The 21,649-nt window shown below is 40.9% G+C and overlaps 1 protein-coding gene across 1 annotated transcript; it reads left to right on the top strand.

The window, feature by feature from the left end:
- Positions 1 to 435: 435 nt before the first annotated feature.
- Positions 436 to 20,942, top strand: LOC311486150 (DNA-binding protein RFX7-like). Its single transcript, XM_084541911.1, has 9 exons — positions 436 to 1,128; positions 4,453 to 4,486; positions 8,371 to 8,456; positions 9,074 to 9,196; positions 10,887 to 11,097; positions 11,958 to 12,035; positions 12,134 to 12,347; positions 12,916 to 13,196; positions 13,645 to 20,942. The coding sequence occupies exons 1-9, from the start codon at positions 926 to 928 to the stop codon at positions 16,846 to 16,848; spliced, it is 4,434 nt and encodes a 1,477-aa protein (XP_084398037.1). The 5' UTR covers positions 436 to 925; the 3' UTR covers positions 16,849 to 20,942.
- The last annotated feature ends 707 nt before the right edge of the window (positions 20,943 to 21,649 follow it).

Genomic DNA, 21,649 nt, shown 5'->3' with positions numbered 1-21,649 from the left:
AAGTGGCCGACAGAAATCTTCCAGCTGCTCCTATCAGGAATATCACACCTGCAGTTATTCAGATATCTCTGCAACATTTGCCGCTCCTAGAGCTGCTCTAAGCCACCCCCCTTTTATGAAGTACAGATTTAGACAAGGAACAGAATCTACCACTGATGACACTAGCCATCAGGATATGTTGACCCTATGAGTGACAAGGCAATGTGAAACAAGCAAATATTTTGATTATAAAATCAAATCACATTTATGCAAATAAGCAAATTTTCCCCCAACACTCAAAGCATAAAAATGCTGCACAGCAACATTATAACATATAATATCTTTCCACAGAGCACCAACAACAATATTTGAACATGATATATTTGATGATTTTAGGCTCTGATTGTGTTAACAACAACTCAAAGAACTCCAGCAGGACTGGTTTAATTAATTCATTGTCGTTTTCATAATCCTTGAATACAACCTTATGTTCAGAAATCACCAACAGCAACAAATTTGGGCTTTAATACTATGAATAGGCTACACAAACAGAAATATCTATATTTAAATCCTCAGTAATAACAGTCAATGGTCTTCTGCTTACATCTTGTTTTTTAACGCTGGGCGCCTTAGTGCGCATGCGCTTGCCCAGCAGCTACTACTCACCATGCACATGTAGAGAAATCCCATAACGTGCGGGGCAGGGCACACCGCAGGGACTAGCTTGTTGTTTACCTGCTGTCAGGTTTATCGTTTACACTCGACTTTATTTATACCCATGCATCACGCCATGTTTGACAGCGGCGCCTCGTTCTGTTGCACAGCCCGTCTTAATTGAGTGAGTGTGGGGACTTGAAGCGAGCGATGTCGGGGGAGGACTGGGTGGCAACAACAACAACAACAGGGCGCGCTGCTGTCCCGCTAGCATCGCAACGTCCTCCGGTGCATGTCGTTTAACCTTTCCGGGCGACTACACCCGTCCACGCCTCCAGTCCAGTCCAGTCCCGTGCAGAGGACCACAGCGATGGCCGAGGAGGACCTCCAACAGCAGCAGCCGGACCGCGGGACGGGGAGCCTGCCCGGCCTGCTCCCCGGGTTGCAGGGAGCTGAGGCCAGTGCTCTGCAGCTCAGGATCAAGAACTCCATCTGGTGAGGAGGTGTTGAAATACTGCTGTGCATGGTTAGATGCTTCAATGGAAAATTCATCTCCAGATTTGTCCTTTGGTTTGTCATGTTTGGGAGCAATCTCTACATAAGTGACTGTGGTCAAACTAAAGGAGCAATATCATACTGTGAAATTACAAATGTTACTATTACCAGTAAAAGTCATGTTAAATTATAATACCTGCTAAATTCATTTGTAATGTAGAGCATAAAAACGATTGCATTCCTTTATTGGATGCAGATGCTTGAATGTTTAGGATGTTGTTGTAGTTAGTCGTACATCTGCTTATACACAAGTTCTATACAACCATGTATCATATTGCATTTCATATATTTATCCGCTGGTACTTGTAACATACTTAAGGACAGCTCTCAATCCATCACTGTTTATTGCAGGCCCATTTTTCAATGCCACTGTATAAATCTACACTTTTACAAGTTAAAGTCTCACATTTAAAGTAGAATGTGACCTTATGTGTCAGAATAATATGATTTTTCATTAAATTATTATTACTGATACCATAACATGAACGCAGCAGTTCAAGAAACTTTTTTACCCTGTCAAATGATTTAATCTGAAATGTTTCATATTTTTCTATTAATATCAAACATATATGATGCTCTGTGTAATTTGGTATTAAGTACAATACATTCCTCTGAAATGCAGAGATATAATTATTCCTAACAGTTTTGGAAGTTTGCATATAAACGACAATTATCTCAAAATCGTGGTGAAGTATTGTACTGGAGAAAACATGACGTATTCCACCAGTGTCCTTAGCTACAAATATCCACGTATGTGCAGTTTCGCAACATCACAAACATTTTTGTTTAGGTGTGTCTAAGTAAGTTTTGTGTGAATAAATGTCCCACACAGTTGAACACAGCTCTTCAAACGACTGTGCTGTTCATACTTTGGAGATGTTCAGAAACTATATCAGCCAACTTCAAACTGCTGTATCATTGAAATAGAGCTTAAAGGTACAGTGTGGAGCTTTTGCCCCCCCCCCCCCCCCCCCTCTTCAGGCAGTGAGAGTAATTACACAAACACACGTGTGTGACTAAGGTTTACAGTTTCTACTCTTTTTTTCAGTTCAGGCCACACTGATCCATGTTTGTCCCTACAGTTGATTACTTTATTTTTGAGAATGTGGTCCTTTCTCTAAACAGCCCCCTGTTGTATCAGGAGCATCAGAAACTTGTCTTGGTTACTTCTTCTGCCATACTTTATTGCTATAAATGCGTGGCTTTGTCTGTCAGCGTGAGAATGTTGCCACAGACATCAGATTGATTTAAAACTCTGGTTTACTTAGGAATTAAACTGGAGCTAATGAACTTAATCATCATAGTTTGAACTAGTTTACTTTTCAAAGTCTCCACTATAGCTTTTAAGGAATAATGTCTTGGCTTACAATCTACACTATAAAGGTCCTCTTGGGATAAATCTTTGGTGTGCAACAGGCGAACTTCAGGATACAGGAAACGTGAGATTTGGATTGGTATCAGTGAGTATCACTGACAGGTACAGTTCGTTAAAAATGGGCTGAGGATGATATATGTAAGATAAGTAATTTATTTGTCCGTAGATCAGATGTTTAAAATGGACAACGGTCGGATCTTGTTTTGACGCCCATAGTCACCAATGATTTGTAGAGTTAGAGTATACATGCAAAGTAAATGGCCAGCTTGTAAAGCCAGATGCATGGCTACACATTACCAGCAGTGCTATTACATAAATGTAGTTTACACTTTGATGCACCACTAATAACAATCTCATGTGCGGAATAATAATATCATAATAACTGCCATGCTTTTACTTGTGTATCTCTTGCGTGCTTGGTCAAAGGCACCGCTGCAGCAGTAACCATCTATATCTATACTCTGTCTGAACTGATATGACACACAAATCATTTTTTTTATTCTCAGCTTATAGTTTCAGCATTATTTGATTTGTAGTAAATGAACATAAAGTGTGAAATTAGCAAGTTAAAAAAAAAAAAAAAAAGGGCGACAAGTCACTTTTCAATTTAAAAATGGAATATAGTGTAATAAAACAAAATGGATTCAGGGATTACAAATAGCTGCAGCTCTTCTTTCCGTTGCGCATTTTGAACCACCAACCTTCTGTTTGCTGCGACATGAGAGACAAATGTCAGGGTTGCGTTTTAAGAAGGAAGATGTCTTAAATATCGTAATCTCTTTGACTAATGCTGATGTACATTATCTGTGGTTGCTGTTACCTAAGGCCGTTTTCTGACGTTTTATTTCTCAATGAACTCAAGTGCTGTCATTTAAATATCAAACGGCTGTAAAATGTCAAAAGGCCAAACGGGCAGAAAGCAGTCGAGAGTTCAAATGTCTGCAGAAAGTACGTCAACAGAAAGTATGCTGGTTCCAGTTTATCGATAACACAGTTGGATATTGAATATTTGTCCTACTCCATAAATGTTTATCCTTTGAGAGGATTGGAGCATAAATATTGACGTTCACCTCGGCGACCTGCTGCTGGTTCGTTCGCTGTAAAACGAGGCAGTCTGGGTCAGCAAGTTCATTTGCTGCAGTCTTCATATGACAGTAACGTGCCACTGTGGCGGGAATGCTTCCTCGTGCTTTTCATTCAGGTCTCCAGATCAATGGCCGCGTTGCACCTGGTGTGATCAGAATCGGTCGTACCAGGCATTTATTTTCTCATCTCGGCCCTTGCAGAAAATTGCATCATTCGGTTTACGTGCCAAATGTGCCTCACAAACGGCTTAATGACGGCCTTTCAGCACCAGCAAATCCTTGGCCCCCTGGTAACAGTGAATTAAAGTGAACTGTTCTTGTCATGGCTTAGTGCGTCAAGTAAGAGTCTTTAACTGTGGCCTACCTTCTGTCTCGCAGTCAACAACAGCTTTACCTGTCTGCGGATTACAAAAACCAGCAGAAGTTAGTCATGTATCTGGTTTGACGGTTTGCTCCTAAATAACCGCTCTTTAATAGGATCTTGGTGTGTTTTCTAGCTGTCAAAATCCTCTTTGAAATAGACGTACAACAGATTTCCTCAGTGACTGCAAATTGATGTCTGGTTTCTGACTGATAAAAGGTCTTCTGTCCTAAACAATATCTGCACAGTGCTGGTCTCTCTCTCTCTCTTTTTACATATGACAACATGTGTTCCTGGTGGTGGGATACATGACCGTTGAGATGCTAAAGGGAGGGTCGTCTCATACCAAACATTCCTCTGCTTTATAAATAAATATGCTTTAGACACTGGCACTCATGTTACACCAGCTTCATACTAATTTGTCGTATGTCTCTGTTTTGCAGCAAATCTGTTCAATCAAAAGTGGAAAACATTCTGGTAAGTATTCTTCACATGAAATACATTTTTCTTTACTGTTATCTGTTAAAGTATTGTCAATAATTTATTGGATGTTTCAGTAAATTGATTAGGAAAAAAAATAAAAATTCTGAAAGTTTATTTCCATCTAAGAATAATTTCCCAAAAATGAAAGAATGGCCATCCACATTAAAGTTTTAGGCCAAACTGTAGGGAGTGCTTGTGAGACCAGGAAACAAGGTCACTTACAAGAGTTTGAATTTTTACAGCCGCCATATTGTTCACTTTTACATTTTTACAAAAAAAAAAAAAGTTTAACTTACTGGCGTGTCCACAGTGTGTCGGCATACCCACAAAGTACAAGGATATAATGGCTGGGGGTATCTCTCTCTTTATAAGAGGGGTGTGGCAGCAGCTAATTTGCATTGGAAGCTACAGACACAAACAGCCAGTTTGGAAAATGAGCCACCTGGAAAATTAACACACAGTGCCAAGAACTGCAGTTATTCAAATGACCACTTGAGGCTTGTTTTAAAACGAATCATTCCCCAAAGTGTCCAACTTTACAACAGAATTGTTATTAATTAACTGGGAGTTAGGGGGGGAAAAGCTCCAATAAGATGACAAGACACCTGCCATTCAGGAGTCCTGTGGGTGACTGAGCGTTGGTCCATCTTTGTATACAGTCAGTGGCTAAAACTATTGTGGGCAGAGACATGAAATACACATGCACGGGTATGTTAGACTCACATTAACCTTTTAAAAAATAATTGTTAATAAGGGATCTTTGATGTTTAAGCCATAAATGTTTCATAACGATGATTTTCTTAGGACTAGCTTGTGAAGTTAAAGGGATGAAGCTGAGATACTGATGAGTGATAAAGTGATAAAGTGCCTCATGCACTAGTTGTTGACTAGTGTATGAATCATTACGCTGCCCCTTCCAAAGGTCAGGGGGAAACATTCGCCATGAAAATTTAGATATAAAAAAATGGGATCAAATTATTTCTTCATAAGATTTACAGTCTGGAGTCTCCTAAGCGTGTTTCAGTCTTTATCACAGGCCACAGAATAAAAATGTTGGAAGATATGAAATTTCAGTTTTTTTGAGAAATGCTAAAAGAAGGACAAGTAGTTAAATCAGCAGAACAGTTGTTTATGGAATTAGGATTTTAGTGCAGTTCCTTCGGCACAATGACCTTATTTAATAGTCTTTATATAATCCTTTTCAAAAAAGGAATATAGCTCTTTTCATATTGCGCCCCTAATTACTGTCGTCCACCAATCTTTGTGTTCCTCATTGTTTATGAAACAGTCCAGTGTTTGCTGGTGACTCTTCTCCTCTTGCAGCCATGCCAAGCCCTTAATAGAATGTGACCCTGTTATTCACCCGGCAGTTTGCTAATCTCGAATCACAACTTTAAACTTGATGCTTAATAAAAATTGCGTGGTTGATTATATGTTGAATGATGCTGGGCTTTAGAGGAGGTTTTTGGTAAATGTTCTTCCCGTTGGACACAAATGTTTCTAGTCTTTATGCAAGGCTAAGTTACCTGGTTTCAGATTCACTTGTAACAGATGGAAAAGACGATGTTGTCAGTCTCCCTTACAAATCTTGTGGCCAGCCAGCTCAGCCATGGTGCTCGCTGGAGATACTTCAGATTTTTCACGTTTAAATACAACGGCTCATATAGATGCTTTGTCCGTGGTTTACTTCAATATGACAGCTGTTAGTTGTTTCAGACGTATTATGCCGTTGCTCATTCATCAAAAACAACTGTAATTTGAATTCATTTGCATTAAAAGATTGTGGAACTGATCACGAAATAAGCAAACCAATATCCAAACATTTTGGTAATATTTCATTGTGAAGTGAAAAGTTACAGTGGGAAAAGGAGGTCATTGTTTAGGGCTGGTGACACATTAACATATAGACACTGACAATCCCAGTCAGCAGAGCAGGTAATGAGTGATGCTAAAAAGGCTAGAGATGTCCTCTGAATGAATTAAAATGAAACACACAAAAATAATGTGTTTGAGGTTTTTAAAAAAGACTGTACAGATGCAAGAATGTGTTTATGCTTTCTGTCTTCACACAATTAGTCCTAAATCCAGACTTGCCGTCTCAGTGGCTGAGTGACTTTCTGATAGAGAGGCTTTCTCTTTTTCTTGTTTGCCATTAAGTTGAGCCTGGTGAAACACCCGTCTAGCACTCGTACGCAGCATCTCTCCAGTCTCTTTCAACTGCTCCAAAGATTTAATGGTGGCCTCCCTTACTCCTCCTATGCTCAGTTTCTTATGAAGACCTGGTTTCTCCCCTGATTTGTCACTGCACTCAAACAAAACAGCCAGTTTAAAAAATCGACGCAGCAAAACCAGAGATATTATTTATTCCACACATCTTCCTGTCAAAACGTGGTTCCCACACTACACACAATGCAACTTTGCCACCAATAGCTCTGCTGGACATTGAAGTGCCTAGTAGCTAACTAAGCATCTCAAGCACATATGTAAGCTCGCTTGTTTCTAACTCCACTGCCAGAGTTTAATTTTCAGTCTCGTATTCTTTAGCTCCAGCCAATAATGACTCCAGTGGCATTGCTTGAAGACATTTATCAACTGTGCCCAGTAATGTTTAGCGGCATGGACACGATATCCAGCTACCCGCTTGAACTTTTCAGTCACCTTGTCTTGAGGTTACTTTGAGTTCATTTATCTTCACGGTGAAGCTTTTCCCACAATATTCAATCACCAGAAATGAAACCTCTAGATATAAAGTTATACATACCAAAACCAGGTCAAGCCCTATGACGACACATGAACTTCCACTTACTCAGTTACATTACTTGGTGGTTTGCATGTTCTCCCTGTGTCTGCGTGGGTTCTCTCCGGGTACTCCAGCGTCCTCCCACCGTCCAAAGACATGCTGGTTAGGTTCATTAGTCATTCTAAATTGGCTGTAGGTGTCAGTGTGAGTGTGAATGGTTGTCTGTCTCTCTGTGTTAGCCCTGTGATAGACTGGAGACCTGTCCAGGGTGTACCCTGCCTCTCGCCCAATGACAGCTGGGATAGGCTCCAGCCCCTCCGCGACCCTCCAGAGGACAAGTGGTTACAGGAAATGAATGGAACGAATTCATTACTTTTTACTTTTCTTTTACTTTTTCTGGTGCTCTGGGTCAAAAATGCCTCACATGTTACTGAATTCACTATTACAGAGTATTACTTTTGTGTTTGACACTGTTCTCCGCTGCCATCCTTCTTCATATTATCTTTATTTTTCCCTCTGAAGAACAGTATTGGAAAGGTTTAGTTTAGTGGAGTATGAGATTTGACTGCAGAGTGTCCTTTTTGTGTCATGTTTAACCTGGACTAGGTTAGCTGGTGGTTTTATAGGTGTCTTCTTGGACTAACAGGACACTGCATGTTCTTTCTTGAAGGTGATAATCAACTATAATCTACCATTTCAAAGAACAGCAATTTCCTCAGCAAGAAACTGGTTCCTCTGGTTTAACAATAAGAAATAAGAAAGATGTTTTCTTCTCACATGAGAACAGGCAGGTCGTATTTAATTATTAGGATTAAATTAACTTTTTTGATATGTTCGTCAGACAGAACAAGACATTTTTAGACATAAGTTTGTCAGAGTCTGACATTGAATAATGATCCCCAGGTTATTCAGTAATAAAAGCCTATTGCTTAGAATGCACAAGGGAGCACTACAGCGTTAGTAATACCTTTATTACCCATTCTGACTGTCCCAAGATGGACTCCTGCGTTCAGTACACAGTGTGTTCTCCACAGGTCTGACAGAACTCTAATCTACTTTTAAATCAATCCCGGAAATTGTTTTGTGTGGATGGCCTTGAAATTTTAAATGTTTTTGTTCTGTCTTTTTGTTTCCGCAGCAAGATGTCGAGAAGTTTTCAGACATTGAGAAACTCTACCTCTACCTTAAGTTGCCTTCTGGTCCCAGCAGTAGTGCTGATAAAAGGTAAGAATGCATCCGCTCTCTGGTTGTGTAAATAAATCAGGAAACGACTTTAAAAAGTTTATGTGAATGAAATATACACTCAGTTGCCTGTTCATTAGGTACACGAGTGAAAACAGATGCATTAAAATATAACAGCCCTGAACTAAATCTTCTTCATGAAGGTTACGGTATTCAGCATTTGTTTAAAATAACTGAAAGATTGCTGTTGATTCAACTGTGTTTTCAGATTGGAGGCTGTGGTTTGTAGTAGTATTCAATTGTACCATGCTGTATCATGCCGACACATTTTATGTAGTGGGCTAGGCTAAAAAACAGACACATTTTTGATTTAATTCAATCCAGTTAACAGCACCACAAACTACATCCTCCAAAATGATTACACAGTTTTACACCTTTCTGACACTGTTTCAACATTAACTGAACGTTATAACAGTCATGAAGGAAGCTAAGCTCAGGACTGTATTAGCATGCGTTTGTTTTCACTAGTGTACCTAATGTACTGGCAAGTAAGTATATAACCCTGCAAAAATGATCATGGTTTACACACACAGAGCCTCAAGTATCTTTGGAGGGCTGTATAGTTAGTCGATCAGTCACTGACCTACATCTTCTCTCAGTGACCAGAGCGCCCTGTCATCGAGCCGCACACAGCAGATGCACGCGTTCAACTGGATCCGCAATCACTTAGAGGAATACCCAGAGACGTCTCTTCCCAAGCAAGAGGTCTACGATGAGTACAAGTGGGTATAAGCACAATAACAAATGTGCCACATGAATCACACTTTCTGAAATGAGAGTCTCCATTTTTGTCGGCATCCAAATGACAGACACTGTTCTTTATTAAACATGTACAAATATCTAACCCGTAGTCGTACACACCATTGACCGGTGCCTAAATCTGATTTTTTCCATTGCTCAAGTATAAATTCATGATTGGTGTTCAGCCTCTGCATAGATACCAGCTACCACTGCGTGTTTGAGCTTCTTTCTCCTCTGAATTAGCGCAGGCTAAAGCGTCAGTATAAATAGATGCTGCAGGCATGAGAATCACAGAGCAGCATGTGTTGGTAATATTAGAATGGAAAGTCTGAGACAGTCATTGAAATGTTGGGACAGTGTTATGTAACTGCCTTTTTAACTCGACTAGAACAGAAATACAGCGGCCGCCAGAAATATTGGCGCCTTCAGGACAGACATGTGAAAAGGCTTTGAAGGCGCAATGTGCTACGATGAAACAATCATTTTTAAACTTTAGTGAAACAGATACGCCATCAAAAGCCTTCTCGGCACCAAGCGAAACCAAGTAAAGCTCATCTGTAGCTGATAAGTAAATAGAAAAACAGTTTCATAAAGGAGACAAACGTTCCCAGATGAGTGTTTGACCTCTGGCAAATGGAGCAGTTTCTCAGGCAGAGGTGGACGCAGCTGATACACAGTCCTGTCAAAGGTTTCACACCAGCCGGTAGACTTAAATTTAGTTGTTTGTTGAGAAAAGTTTAATTTGAAATAACTATTCAAGTTAGTTTTATTCTGAGTATGGGCTTAAAGTACAGACTCTCAGCTTTGATTTGAGGATATTCATGTCACAAATTGGAAGAAATGTGATTTTTTTGAATCGACATTTTTCAAGCACAGTCCTTTATGTTCAGGCTGGCAAATCTAATTGGACACTAGACACAAAAGCTCTCGTCAACAAATGTGGGATAATATTTAATTATTTCTTTCTCAATTAAGCAGGTAAAAGATCTGGAGATGCGTTTGCTGTGAACCTTCAACAAGTGTTCAAATGAGCTCACAGTTCCTAACTTGAACATGCTTTGATAAACGGTGTTCACACACATGTTAACATAACTGTGTGGTGCATGTTCTATTAAGGTCGCTGTATGTCAGATATAGAGGGGGAGGAAACATTGAGCCGCTGTTACGTTACCGTTGCAGTGCTTCTCACTTAACTTTACATATTGTAGCCTTAAACCAGCATTCACTGACTTCTTTTTCTACCTGAGGGAAGCATAACAAGCTGTAAACGTAACACTGTTAGCACCTTGTAAATACATTTAAATATAAACAGCTGCCTTTTTATTTATGGAGCAACATTCATTTGGAGTCATGTTTCAGGTCAACTCACTCTTTAAACTCTGCTTTTGGTCACCACCAAATCTAGATAATTACGTTTGTCTTTTTAACTGTTAAATGCGCCACTGTGTTTACTATCTAATCACAAACTGTCTGTCTGGTGCTGAGCAGGAAGTATAATGTTTAAGTTTTTCAGAAAACGGCCACAATGAGAGCCACAAGAGAGAAACAAAAATTAAAGTTAGGGCCTGTAAAACTAAAACAATGAGCTGAAAGACACTAAGGCTCCGAGCACAGTTGGTCATGAGTAACCTGTTTATTGACTTTTTTTTAAATTCTCTTTGTGTGTTTCAGGAGCTTCTGTGACAATCTTAACTACCACCCGCTGAGTGCTGCAGACTTTGGGAAGATGATGAAAAACGTCTTCCCGAACATGAAAGCACGACGACTTGGCATGAGAGGAAAGTCAAAATATCCTTCACTGGAATGGATTGTACCGGTCTGGCCTCTGTGTCTGGCCACAGACCATCTGCTGCAGCAGTTCATAAGCTCTCTAAATATAGACGTGAAATGAAATAAAGTCCCCCTCTGCCTCGGAAGCATAATATGGAGACCCTCAGGGGAGACACTGTGATCTTGACCTTCAGACACATTCATGTTTTTTTTTCGTTCTATTTAGCTTGTGACGTCCAAGTGCAAAACTTAGTTCATGTTCATGGCCGTTATTCAGGTTACCAGCGCTAATATTGTATAAAGTGGGATCACAGCTCTTCTTTTGTATCATGTGGTAGAAAAGCGTGTTTGCCTGTTGCTTTGAACTCAAATTGCGATTTCCATTTCATTTAGTGTGAGAAAATAGAATATTTGAAGTTTAAATAATATAGAAATTTATTTACACTGATGTGAGATCATGCATAAGCTTTTCAACAAGGACTGCAACTTAGATAAACATGCACATAGACACTGGTGTCACCATCAGAGGTGACCGTCTAATTGAAAGCATCTTACTTTCCTAGGTAAATGAATTCGGCACAAATGCAGATGCTTTCCTGTCACTACTTGGTGAATAAAACTAAATGTTGAGGATGAACAGTTTCCACTTGGTGTATTGTTCTTAGCTGATAGATTTAGATGTCTGTCAAAATAGATGTTAATTGTTGGCTTTTATTATTGGCTACTTTTGTGTTTTTTTTTCTTAGACTCAAGAGTTTAAGTTCCGTCTAAACTGTGGGATTAATTTTTTCATCCAGCAGTTTATAGATAGGACATTTAAAAAAACATCTTTTAAATCCTAATTATTTGATCTAACAATGAAAAAAATAGACTTTCATTTTTTACATGTTAAAACTTCCCCAGTTCCCCATATTTTACTGTGTGTCATTGTTGTGGAAGTGTTTTTTATCTTAACTCCAATGTACATATTGCTATAGTGGACTGAGGAAGAGACCCTTTGTTCACATGCCGTCTTTACCCACTCTGGATCTTCTTAAAACAGGGGACGGGGTAAGCACATTTACATCTTCCTTATTGATATTTCCGCATTGTGTTTTGTCATTACTCTGTGTTATAAACTGTGTGTATAACTCTATTCGTGTGTGTAGCAACAGTGTGATGTACTGGAGTCACCAGGCCAGCTGAGCGGCATCAAGGAGGAGGTGCGATTTGCGGCCTGTGATCTGGTGTGTGAATGGGCCCAAAAGGTGCTGAAACGCCAGTTTGATGCTGTGGAAGACCTGGCTCGCTTCCTGATCGACAGCCATTACATCAGCAACAAGTCGTTGGCAGCTCTCACCATCATGACTGGCACAGCAACAGGTTAGTTTAAACACTGGTTGCGTCAGCCTTGTGTAGAGATCAATAATGACATCTGGTGGCATCTGCAGGGTACTGCTGTTAAGTTTTGTTTTAAAAAGCAGATTAACTGTGATTCAAGCTTATAATACGTGTCAATAAAGGTGGAAATGTTTGGATCCTTTATTTAAATTCCCATACAATGAATTAAAACATCTATGGGTAGAATATTCTCTAAACACTCAAAAGATTGGAGTAGCAGGAAATAATTTTGACATCTGAAATGTAGCCATGTGCTGCAACTAGAGACTGTTTTTATTATGAGGCAAACCGCTCATTCAGTCTTATACTGTGTTGTAATTCATAAGCTTTTATTTTTAAGTAAACTTTTGATCGCTGTAAAAATAATTGCATCAAGGTAAAAGGGCAATATTCCACAGATTTAGACAAATCTAAGTATAAAACAGCACAAAATGAAAATACTGGCAGGCTGTAAATGAACTGTACTCACTGTATTTCCACTGCATATTAAATTCTCATTGCATTAGCATATGATATATATATATGTAATTCCTTTTTTCCCTTCCTTCAGATGTTAAAACTCCACAGACTGTCCCAGCCTTTGCCCCCACCGCAGAGACTCACTCCTTCCAGCCTCACGTCACGACCCTGTCATCACCATCTGTCGACGCGAAGCAGCAGCTCCAGAGGAAGATCCAGAGGAAGCAACAGGAGCAGAAACTGCACTCTCCTCTACCCGGAGAGGGGCAAACTAAGAGGGCAGATGACAGTGTGCGTTGTGGTAGCCCCACCTCTCCGTCGCCTCAGCCAACCATAGGCATCGTGGTGGCTGCTGTCCCGAGCCCCATCACGGTGAGAGAACAGGACTCCCAATATAGATCACCCAAGTGTGATCTCTCCTGGGAGTGTCATTTGTTTCTACTGGTTATATTCACATTCTCAACATATTAATCATCATCACCGAAATAAAGATAATTAGTCAAAACAATTATGTAGTAGGCTGAGTTGTAGAAATAACAGTTCTTCATACAGTATAATGTAGTTTAAACTATAATAAAGCATAACATTTTCTTCTTGTTAAATCTTGATCTGAACAGTAAAAGTAAGTGAAATAAAATGTACAATATTTCCCTCTGTAAAGTATTGGAGTACAAGTAGTACCTCAAAACTTTACTGGAGTTAAGGACACTTATAAATGTGACATAAAATGACATATTTAGCGCAAACTAACAAGTACAAATGAAATAAGTTGTCCAAATCTTTATAATATCTAGAATTGAGTGTTTTTTTTTCTCTGCAGGTGCAGCGGAGGCAGCTGATGTCCCCGAGTCCGTTGGGAACAGTAGAGAGCAAAGTGCTTCCTATAAACTTCCAAATGGTGACACAGCCGGTTCAGGCAGTGAAACAGAGCCCCAAACCGCCCCAAAATATCCTAGCCAGCTCAGTGGGGGAACGCACAGCTCGGCAGCGCTACGCTCAAATCCTGCCCAAACCTTCGGCCACCACCGCCATCGCTCTGTGCTCGCCCTCTGCCATGATCATCGCCAACAGCCCCATTAAGACTGTGATGACCACTTGTCACGTCAGCCCGGTCAGTTTGGTCAAGATGACAGCCATATCGCTCACTCCCAACAGCAGTGATACCACCACATCCCTTACAAACACCACGCTGCGGCCGGCATCTGCAGGCATTGCTTCTGCAGCCGCAGATGAAATCTCCTTTAATCAAGGCGTGAGGAGTGCCTCTGCAGTCCCTATTATGGCCCCGGTGGCCAGCCCAGGGCAAACTCCTTACACGCAGAGTGTCGATGTTGAAATGGAAGTTGAAGCTATACATAAAAACAGCCAAATGCATAGTGCTAACAGTCAAATTTTGATTGAAAGGTCAATGGCAAATAGAGGCGGAGGGGCTGTTCAGAGGGCTGCCAGTGTACCCATACCTCAGACTAAGGGCTTCCTGGGTATGGAGGAAACATCCAGCATGAGATGCAATGGAAGGTCCTCCTCTAGCTCTAACACCGTGGCTACAGCTGAAAGCAGCAATAATAGCGCTAATTGTACAAGCACTTTGCACTTAACTCCCTCCATTCAGACCACCAGCTCTTCTTCCTTACTGAACACCAACAGGGAATCTTCATTTGAAGAAAGCAGCCAAGCAAGGGAAGGTTTTTTGTCAACTAAGAGCCTCAGGAAACGCTCAAGTGTCAGTCCAGACTTCTCTCCAGTCAAAAGAGTCTTTATGCCACAGCATCCAGTAGAGGGCACTGCTGGCCTCTGCTTCAGGAACATGGTTGGTAACATCTCAGGGCCAGGTGCTCCAGCTAGACCTGAAAGTGCCCCAGCCACCAGGGAGATAGAGATGAAAATGGATTCCGTGTTGCCCACTCAAGCCCATGCACTCGGCACTTCCTCTTTCAGAGCCAGTGGCTTTTACTCTGTTGCCAAAACACACAACTCAATGGAGAGGAAAAACACTTCCACTGTTATGGAAACTGGCACCTCAGTCAGTGACGCATTTATACAGCAGCGGCAGGGGCACACCATGGCTGAGGTGCATGCCATACCTCATAACCCTGATTTTCAGAAGCGTTCAGGTGTGAGTTCAAACTCAACCACAGGGAGCCTGGGAGGACAGCAGATCTACACTCAGCCCAGATCGGCTACCGAAGCCTTAGAGTTTTTGAATCAGGCTTCATCGTCCAGTCAGCTCGCTGCGCAGACAGATATGGACTATTTTTCCTTTGATGACGATGTGACTCAGGACAGCATTGTGGAGGAGCTGGTGCAGATGGAGGAGCAAATGAAACTCAACAACCTGCAGGAGTTTGGAAACTGTGTCACACTGCAAGGCCAACAGGCTGTCATGCCGGACAGCTTAATGTCCACAAATCAGACCATGACCCCTTTTTATCACTCCGCAAACAGCGGCAGCAACCCAATCCAAACTCCAACACCGACACCCACACCCACTTCAGAAATGAATGGTGGAGCCCAAAGCCTGACCGGAGAAAGTCCCTGCTCCCACATCGCCTCCACAACCCCAGTGGACAGTGCCCTGGGAAGCAGTCGTCACACCCCAGTTGGTACCCCGCACTCCAACTGCAGCAGCACTGTTCCTCCCAGTCCGGTGGAGTGCAGGAACCCGTTTGCTTTTACACCCATCAACTCCAGCATCACTGGTTACCATGACGGCAGCACTATTTCCAGCAGTCCCGTCAAGCCCATGCAAAGGCCAATGGCCACTCACCCAGACAAGGCCAGGCTGGAGTGGATGAATAACAGCTACAACAGCAGCAGTGGGAGTGTAAGCAAGTCCAACAGTGGAATGGGAATCCTCCCCAGCTATCAAGGGCTGATAGACGACCATTTTCAAAAACCTCACGCTTTCGCCATTCCCCACGCTCGGCACCACGATAGCCATTTTGGCCGCTTGACTCCGATCTCACCTGTGCAGCAGCAGGTAGCTAACATGGCTAACATGACCAGGCAGGAAGGCTTCGCTGTGCCTGCCCCTCTGGATAATAAAACCACATCTGCTGCAACTTTTCGATGTCGCAGTGTTAGCCCTGCTGTGCATCTGAAGAATTTGAGCGGGAACACAGGAAACGGCGCCCTCCCCAATATCCCTCGTTCAGTGGTGTCTCCCTTTAATTCTCCTATGACGCCAGAGATGTTAAACATCTTTGCAAACAACCAAACAAATCTTGGGGAGAGCAGCTTTGCTCAGAGGAGCCGCTCTGTGCCGCTCAACATCATGATGCAAACTGAAGTCCTGCCCACATCGGGCCCACAATGCAGCAGCAAAAACATCACCAGTGTCCTCCTGAGCAAGCTGGATGGGGACCACGACGACACAGTGCGAGGCATTGGCATCAATAATTTACCCTCCACCTACACTGCACGTATGAACCTCACCCAGATCCTCGAGTCCAACCCCAACTTCTCCTGCGCTGACAGCCGCCTCAGCCTGATGACCTCTGACTCCACCAGCACATGCAAGTTGCAGAGGACTAATTACCTCATAGAGAATGCTAATAATGAACAAATGATAATGTCATCAGGTGAAAGCCAAGTACAATCATCCTCTGGACAGCAGCATCGACAACAGTCTATAATGTTAGCTCTGAGCTCACAGCAGCAGCAAGAGGAAGAGCTTCATCGGCAGTTAGATTACAGCAGCGCTCCAAACCTCCTCACAGACAGCAGCCTCTCTGCTGGCAGTCAGCTCATGGAACAGGTGTCGGAGCTAACTACAGGCAGGTCACATTTTCCATGTGAAATCAGAATGACATCAGAGCTCTCCAGTAGCATCAATGACCTTAACGCATTGGACACAAACCTGCTTTTCAACCCCAACCAGCAGCAAGGGCAATATCAAAATGCTGCTCCAGAGGAGCTGGTTAATGATGTGCTGTTTCAACAAATCACCAGCGACACGGCACAGTCGAGTGGACTCGACTGGTTAGAGAGCAAAGATCATCCAACTGTTGGGCTGATGGGCTGAGAATAGAGCTTTTGTTTTTATCATGTTGAACATGTTATTATGAGGTTTGTCAAATTTACGTGCCAGGCTAAACTGAGCTAATGCTGCAACACTTATTAAAATGCTGGTCATTTGCCTTTTATGAGAATCTGGATCAAGAACATTACCGTTAAACAAAACAAAGCAAAACCTGTTATTTTAATACTTCACTCAACAGTCAGAAGATTAAAAAAAATCTTAATAGAGCCATGGATTTGTCTGTGTAAATACAAGTAGCCTTTTTACTATAAAACTTACTTATATCGTGGTGTGTAATCCACAATCCATGTGTAGTTCAAAACAACAAAATAAACATCAGTTAATTCATTCATCATTTATATACTATACATGGAACCAAACCCATCCATGAAAATTTGATAAATTCTTATAATAATAATAATATGAAGCATATAACAGGATGTGGATACGTTCACACTAATAAATGTATCAGCTATTTAACTCGTGAAAAACATAGTGTCGTATCTCTTAAAGCTTAAAAAAGAAGTAAGATGTGATCTATTTCTGAATTGTCTTTTCCAAAGTATATATTGCTATTTTTTAGAAGGTGTTCAAGCAGTTTAACTGTTTTACTGTCAAAGAGTTTGCGCCTCTACAGAAATGAAAGTAAAGAGACACGTCCAGCTCTCCTTAAACAGAGTATGTAAATGAGGCCAATATATAATTATTAGGCCCCTTCATGCACATTGCTTTATTTCAACAAATCTCATTTACTAAAGTCTGAAACACTTATAAAAACCAAGAAGTCCTAATAAAACCCTTTAAGTCACATGCAATATATTATTATATAGAAAAATGATGAGGCGTAGAGCCAAGAGGAGTGACCTCTGTCCTCCAACAACGCCTCTAAAAGCTTTAGTTATGCACTAATTGATTAACTGTAGGAGTTTGAGTTTGAGAAGCAGCAATAAAAAATAATCCCTTGAATGAGGACTTGCACTTTTGACATGAATCATAAAATTAATATGATATATTGAAATAGAAATGAAATGACTGTTTTATTTATAATGAGCAACTTACTCCTTTTGGTCTATAGATGACAAAATTAACTTAGTAGTTTGAAGTGAAAGGAACTAATATTACACTCCCTATAATGCATTGACAATCTATAATACTTGTGTTTCTCTACAAAAACCCTTTGGTATGAATGATAAGTCGGTAAAATTTCAAAACTACCGATCAAACGTGAACGTCTCCCTTTACACTGATGCTGAGCAGCGTGTAAAGACTCACCGCTGGCTTTTGGTCTCTGAGCCTTATGTCCATGCCAAAGATGTAACCTGCAATAACATGCACTACGATCCTGGGTGTTTGCTGTAGCCGCCTATGTGATGGACATAATGAGAATGAAGTGGAAAAGCTCTGCAGCACTGCAAAGATGTTTGTTTCTATAATCTAAAAAGTCAAGCAGGACAAAATTAAGGATGTCTTTGTTTACTACACTGTAATTTACTGATCAACTCTTTCTCTGTGTTAGCATTATATATCTGAGTGTGTATTGACGGCCATGCTAACTTTATTTGTTGTACAGATCGTTGGCGTGGCCGGTTGTCCAGTGCTTTTTGGTTTGTTTTTACTATTTATTTTCAGTGTGTTGTCTGTACAGAAGGTGAAACCTTGGAAAAACATTTAATCTTGTGTATTCACAATAATCTGACTTGCACTGTTACAAGGACTTGTAGCTATTTTTTTTTCGGTGTCATAGCATATCACCATGTGTCATCTACTCATAATAAGTTTTGTTGAAATTTATACATTTTTTGGTTTTGGGCAGAAAATTGTTCGAGAAAATATTTGCACATGTTTAAAAACATGGATAATTACATGGTATAATATTAACATCTAGATTTATTGCAGATGCAATACATTGAATCTGGCTGTTATATACAAATGAGGAGATTATGTCTTTGCAACATCTCATTTTTGTGAGTCTAATTTAGCATCGAGCAATGTAGACAAACTTGTTTATATTCAGTTTTAACCTGTTCTGAGTTCTGATGTTTACCTGTGTGTTTGTTAGCACAGACGTTTGTTTGAAGAAGTCTTGACCCTTCCTCTTGTGGGTGGTTCAGAGCCGTAGAGCTGCCCTCCACTGTAGTTGCTGTGTCTGTGTACATGGGATGTTTTGGGTTTTTTTGCATTTTAGCAAGTGCTTTTATAAGGGGAAGTGCTTGTTGATACTGGTTTTTAAAAACTTTTTAAAACTAATAAACATTTTTAAGTACGTTGGTGAAATCTGTTTTGTTCCATCTGCATCAATGGCACTTTACACACTTTACACACAAGACACTTTAGTCATTACAGCTGAGTGTTTGGATGAGGTTTTGGTTACATTTAATGTTTCCACACAGGAGCTGGTTAAGAGAGGACAACCAACAATGTTTTAGCAGCAAACTTATTGGCTCTGGCTATCCATCTGGCCAGATGAGGTTTAATGGCCTAATGGCCCTTTAATTTCAAATTAACATCATTTGTTTTTAAATATTTCTTCAACTTTTTATTGAAGGAAATGTGTTTACTTTGTTGTTACTGTGGCACACCGAGCACAATTAGTTTAGTTTGCTGTGAAAATGAAATGCATTTCAGCTGAAATTAGTCAACTGTTGTTCTCTCATACATTTACCTTTAACATTGTGTCATAACTCAAGCTGATACGCTTCAGTCAATTCAGTCTCATGCATAGCTTGTCTGATGGTCTTATTAATCATTTAAAAGCGTTCCATTTTAGTGGACATCACCCAAAAAAAATGATTTCTTACATTTAGGCAGTAGCCTCTGTCATCAGTTGCTATTTGGACACCTCCTTCATGTAGATTCCTTCAGTTGCAAGACATTTAAGGGCTTTTTTGCACACTGCGCTTCATAAGCTGTCACTGAAGCAGCTGTTTTAGGAGACATTATGAGAATCAGCACACATTTCCATATTCACACATGAACGTTTACATACCCAACTGTCTAATTCACATATTGATACTGCACGTGCCAGATGTAACAGCCTTCTGCCTCTCCTCTCATCTATGTTGCATCCCTTACGACACGTGATAGCCTACATTTCACGCGCTCGCATGTCGCAGCAGGAAAGTTAGTAGGGATATTATAAAAGCTGAATCCCCGTACAGTGCAACAGGTCCTTGTATTGTGCACGCTGTCTTGTCGCGTTTACTTTCAGAAACATCTAAATAGAAGAGAGACAGCTTTAATGTACAGTAATTAGTTCCACCTGTGATTTTCCTGCTGTGACATGACGTCTGCTGGGAAAGGAGCTAATTCCAGGCATTGTGCAGGAGTTTAATTATGTAGACTGACTGAAAACACCTGCCTAGCTGTGCAGGGTCTTTAAAGATGAAATGTACATATTTATATCAGAAAAGCATACGATCTATAGAGTAAAGATGTCTACAGCTCCTTCATCTCAGTGAGTTACAGACAGTTTTTATCCAAAGAGAGGAAATATACAAATCTAACAGTCGTACATGGCTTGTTTTTCAGGCACAAACTAAAGTTGACATTTTGGCTGTCCTATCAAAATACACCTCTTGGCCAAAAAAAAAGTCACACACTCTAATATTTCGTTGGACCGCCTTTAGCTTTAATTACAGCACACATTCACTGTGGCATTGTTTCCATAAGCTTCTGCAATGTCACAAGATTTATTTCCATCCAGTGTCGCATTAATTTTTCACCAAGATCTTGTATTGATGATGGGAGAGTCTGACCACTGCACAAAGCCTTCTCCAGCACATCCCAAAGATTCTCAGTGGGGTTAAGGTCTGGACTCTGTGGTGGTCAATCCATGTGTGAAAATTATGTCTCATGCTCCCTGAACCACTCTTTCACAATTTGAGCTCCATGAATCCTGGCATTGTCATCTTGGAATATGCCTCTGTCATCAGGGAAGAAAAAATCCATTGATGGAATAACCTGGTCATTCAGTATATTCAGGTAGTCAGCTGACCTCATTCTTTGGACACATAATGTTGCTGAACCTAGACCTGAGCAACTGCAGCAACCCCAGATCATAGCACTGCCCCCACAGGCTTGTACAGTAGACACTAGGTATGATGGGTGCATCACTTCATCTACCTCTCTTCTTACCCTGATGCCCCATCACTCTGGAACAGGGTAAATCTGGACTCATCACCCCCCTTGACCTTCTTCTATTGCTCCAGAGTCCAATCTTTATGCTCCCTAGCAAACTGAAGACTTTTTTCCCTCACTAGCCGCACTGATTAGTGGTTTTCTTAAGGCTGCACAGCTGTTCAGTCCCAGTCCCTTGGGTTCCCTTCACATTGTACTTGTGGAAATGCTCTTACTTTCACTATTAAACATAGCCCGGAGTTCTACTGTTGTTTTCCTTCCAGTTTTTAATAATGTGTTGAACAGTTCTTTATCCAATTTTAGTAGTTTCTACAATCTCCTTAGACGTTTTCTCTGCTTGATGCATGCCATTCTCTTTTGAGAAATGAGAAGCTACTCATTGCATCAGTGGGGGTTAAATAAATTGTTGCCAGCTGAAAGATAATCACCCATGCAGTAATTATCCAATAGAAGGCTCGTACCTATTTGCTTAGTTAAATCCAGGTGGCGACTTTAATTTTGGCCAGACAGTGTACATTTGAACTAGATATGATATTCATTCAGTGTTGAACCGGAACTACAGTACATCTGCACACAGTGTCAGCAGCAGCCAGCCATGCATGATGAGACCATCAGATTAATTTTTCACTCTTTACCACAGGAAATAGTCTGCGTCTGTATGTCGCTG

The sequence above is a fragment of the Chelon labrosus genome (assembly GCF_963514085.1).
Source record: "Chelon labrosus genome assembly, chromosome: 3".
Taxonomy (NCBI): Eukaryota; Metazoa; Chordata; class Actinopteri; order Mugiliformes; family Mugilidae; genus Chelon; species Chelon labrosus.
Note: the sequence above shows the minus strand (reverse complement) of the source record. Positions and strands in the feature narration are given on the sequence as shown.

Excerpts from the sequence above, each read along its gene's own strand:
- LOC311486150 (XM_084541911.1), top strand. The coding sequence starts at position 926 with ATGTCGTTTAACCTTTCCGGGCGACTACACCCGTCCACGCCTCCAGTC. Across the intron at positions 1,129-4,452 it reads AGGATCAAGAACTCCATCTG|CAAATCTGTTCAATCAAAAG; the intron begins GTGAGGAGGTGT and ends TCTGTTTTGCAG. Across the intron at positions 8,457-9,073 it reads AGCAGTAGTGCTGATAAAAG|TGACCAGAGCGCCCTGTCAT; the intron begins GTAAGAATGCAT and ends ATCTTCTCTCAG.